Below are 2,755 nucleotides of genomic sequence, written 5' to 3' on the forward strand. Positions count from 1 at the left end.
ACGTCTCCGGTTTTGGGATGTTGACGTCTGCCTAAAACGAGGCTCGGGTACCCGCTGCCAGGACAAAATGGCCGACGAAAAGTTGTTTTTGATGCACTCAAATCCATCACACCTCTGTCCATGTCCAAAGATATACGAGGCGAGGGACGGAAGGGTGCGGGTCCAGTCGTGCGCCTTGGCAGGGTCGCGGCCGCCGCTGCGCGCTTTTCCAGACGCGATACTTGGTGGCCGCGACGCACGGGATTGCAGACGACATCGCGGGGCGCAGGCGCCTGCACCCCCTCCTCCCGGGTCGCGTGCTGCCCCCCCCGGGAACCCCTACTTGACTTTCCAAGACATGGGAAGTGTCCGAAATACCAGATAACACGTTTTTCAGCGGGAAAAGCCCAAATCAACCCACCAGAAACAAAACATGGAACACACAAGAGGCCAAACGCCACCCAATAAAACACAGGAAAAAAATCACGGGCTGGAGGAGTGGGCCAACCCGCGAGCAGGGCGGGACTTTTGAATGAGTTTCCAACCCAATGGGGGTGTCCCTAAAGACACAAACAGGCTGGCTTTGATCTGTGGTTGTTTTCGATGTACCCAGCGCGGGGCGGGGCTGGCGGGCGAGTGCGCGCCTCGGGACAGCGCTTCCGCACCGCCGCCGGGGAGGCCACCCGGGGCACCGCAGGGCGGGGGACGCGCCCCACGGCGGCGCAGCGATCCCCTCCGCCCCTTTCCGGTTGGTGTAAGCCCTTAGTGGCCAACCACACCCTCGCAACCCTGGTTCTAGAGCTAAAGGTTAAAGGGGGAAAAGGCATAGGAGGAGGAAAGAATGCTCAGCTCTTTCTCGGAGATAGTGGTGGCTCTGAAAAGAGCCTTTTTGGGTTTTAGAAGTAGACGTTCAACGACCTACTTCTTTTTGGGAGCAGCCTTCTTGGGCTTGGCAACCTTGGGCTTGGCAGTCTTGGGCTTCACGGCCTTAGCTGCGCTCTTGGCGGCCTTCTTGGGCTTGGCAGCCTTCGCCTTCTTCGGACTCTTGGCCACTTTCTTGGCGACAGCCGCTGCCGCGGGCTTCTTGGCTTTCTTGGGGGTCTTCTTGGCGCTCTTCTTGGGGGTGCTCGCCCCCGCGGCCTTCTTGGGTTTCTTGGCTGCCCCGGCCGTCTTCTTGGGCTTGGCCGCGCCCGCCTTTTTGGCTTTGGGCTTGGCTTCCCCCGAAGCCGCCTTCCTGTTGAGCTTGAAGGAGCCCGAGGCGCCGGTGCCCTTGGTCTGCACCAGGGTGCCCTTGCTCACCAGGCTCTTGAGGCCCAGCTTGATGCGGCTGTTGTTCTTCTCCACGTCGTAGCCGGCGGCCGCGAGCGCCTTCTTGAGCGCGGCCAGGGACACGCCGCTGCGCTCCTTGGAGGCGGCGACGGCCTTGGTGATGAGCTCGGACACCGGGGGCCCTGACGCCTTGCGGCGCGCCCCTGCAGGCTTTTTAGCCGCCTTCTTCTTCACCGGGGTCTTCTCCACCGGGGGGGCGGTGGCGGGAGCGGCGGGAGCGGTCTCCGACATGCTGAAGCTCTAGGACTGGGTACAAGTGGCAGAGCGCCGTGGGTGCGCCGCGGCCGGGCCGCCGTATATATAGAGCGCAGGCGCGCGCTGATTGGTGCTCCGCTCGCCCGCCTCGCTGGCAGGCTCCGAGCCGCCGCGGTGCGCCCAAGTTGTGTTTGTTCGACTTCACAAAAGTGGGAAAATGTGAAAATGCCCCGCACCAAATCTCCCGGCTTTGGTCGGGAAAGGATCCGAGAAGCCTCAGGCTTCGTGCTCGCCGTTTATTTTTTCCTCAAGCCCAAAGACAACGCGTCCAGGCGCCCCCAACTCCCCCAACTCCGAGGGAAGTCCAGGATGGCCGGAGACCACTTTCTGTTTTTCTTCTAAATTACCTGTTCGCTCCTTTGCCCCTGAAAGTTCTTTTTCTCAGGGGTGGTTGGGCACATGCTTCCCTTCTCAGGGAGACAAAAACGAAATGGTTTCCACCTCAGTTTTCACGATAATTCTGTTTCTTCGCAAAGCAAGTAACACAGGTCCTCTGTGAATTCTGCGCCCAGACCCACAGGAACCGTGGACTGGGACAAGGATTCCCGGGCCAGTCCAAAGCCGTTAGGGTCGGATGAAAGGGGGTCCAGAAGCCTTGGGGGGTGTCCTGGATCGTGGGGGGTTAGAGACTTAAATCTTAGATTTGAAGACACTGAAATTCTTTATCAAATCCGGCTTTTCACAGATGGGGGCGGGGCCCTCTTCACTTCTCCAAAGGCGAGAAATTGGGCAGTTTTTAAAAAGGTCTCAGGTTCCCCTCTGGGTTGTGCAAGGCAGGGGTCTGACCCTCAAGAATAGGGAGAATGAGGGAAGAAGGGAGACCCCCTAAGCCTGCAAAAAAAAAAAAAATCCTCAATAGACTTGGCAGCTATAGGCATTGAGACGATCTGTTTTCAAAGAAAACAAGCATTTATTTATTTATTTTCATATGCTCCAGTAAAGGGATGAATTTCAGCACATGAAAATTCGAGGTTTCTTCCCGTAATACTATCTAACACATGTTATGCTGTAGAAGGACACTCTCTAACTGGGAATTCAAAGACCTGGATGGAAGTAAAGCAGCTGACTTTAATGGGATACACTTTTAACAGATGAACTATATATTTGAAGTTGAGCAAAGTAGATGGCAAAATTTTAAATAGAAATAGAGGAAAAGAACTGGAACATATAAATTATTACACCATTTTTTTGT

General features: G+C 56.1%; 1 protein-coding gene across 1 annotated transcript; it reads right to left on the bottom strand.

Moving 5' to 3' along the window:
* Positions 1–1,570, bottom strand: H1-2 (H1.2 linker histone, cluster member). Its single transcript, XM_025891171.2, has one exon. The coding sequence runs from the start codon at positions 1,537–1,539 to the stop codon at positions 898–900; it is 642 nt and encodes a 213-aa protein (XP_025746956.1). The 5' UTR covers positions 1,540–1,570; the 3' UTR covers positions 1–897.
* Positions 1,571–2,755: the final 1,185 nt, after the last annotated feature.

Source organism: Callorhinus ursinus, unplaced genomic scaffold (assembly GCF_003265705.2).
Source record: "Callorhinus ursinus isolate GAN/ISIS: 27379988/994484 unplaced genomic scaffold, GSC_fseal_2.0 scaffold26, whole genome shotgun sequence".
NCBI lineage: Eukaryota > Metazoa > Chordata > Mammalia > Carnivora > Otariidae > Callorhinus > Callorhinus ursinus.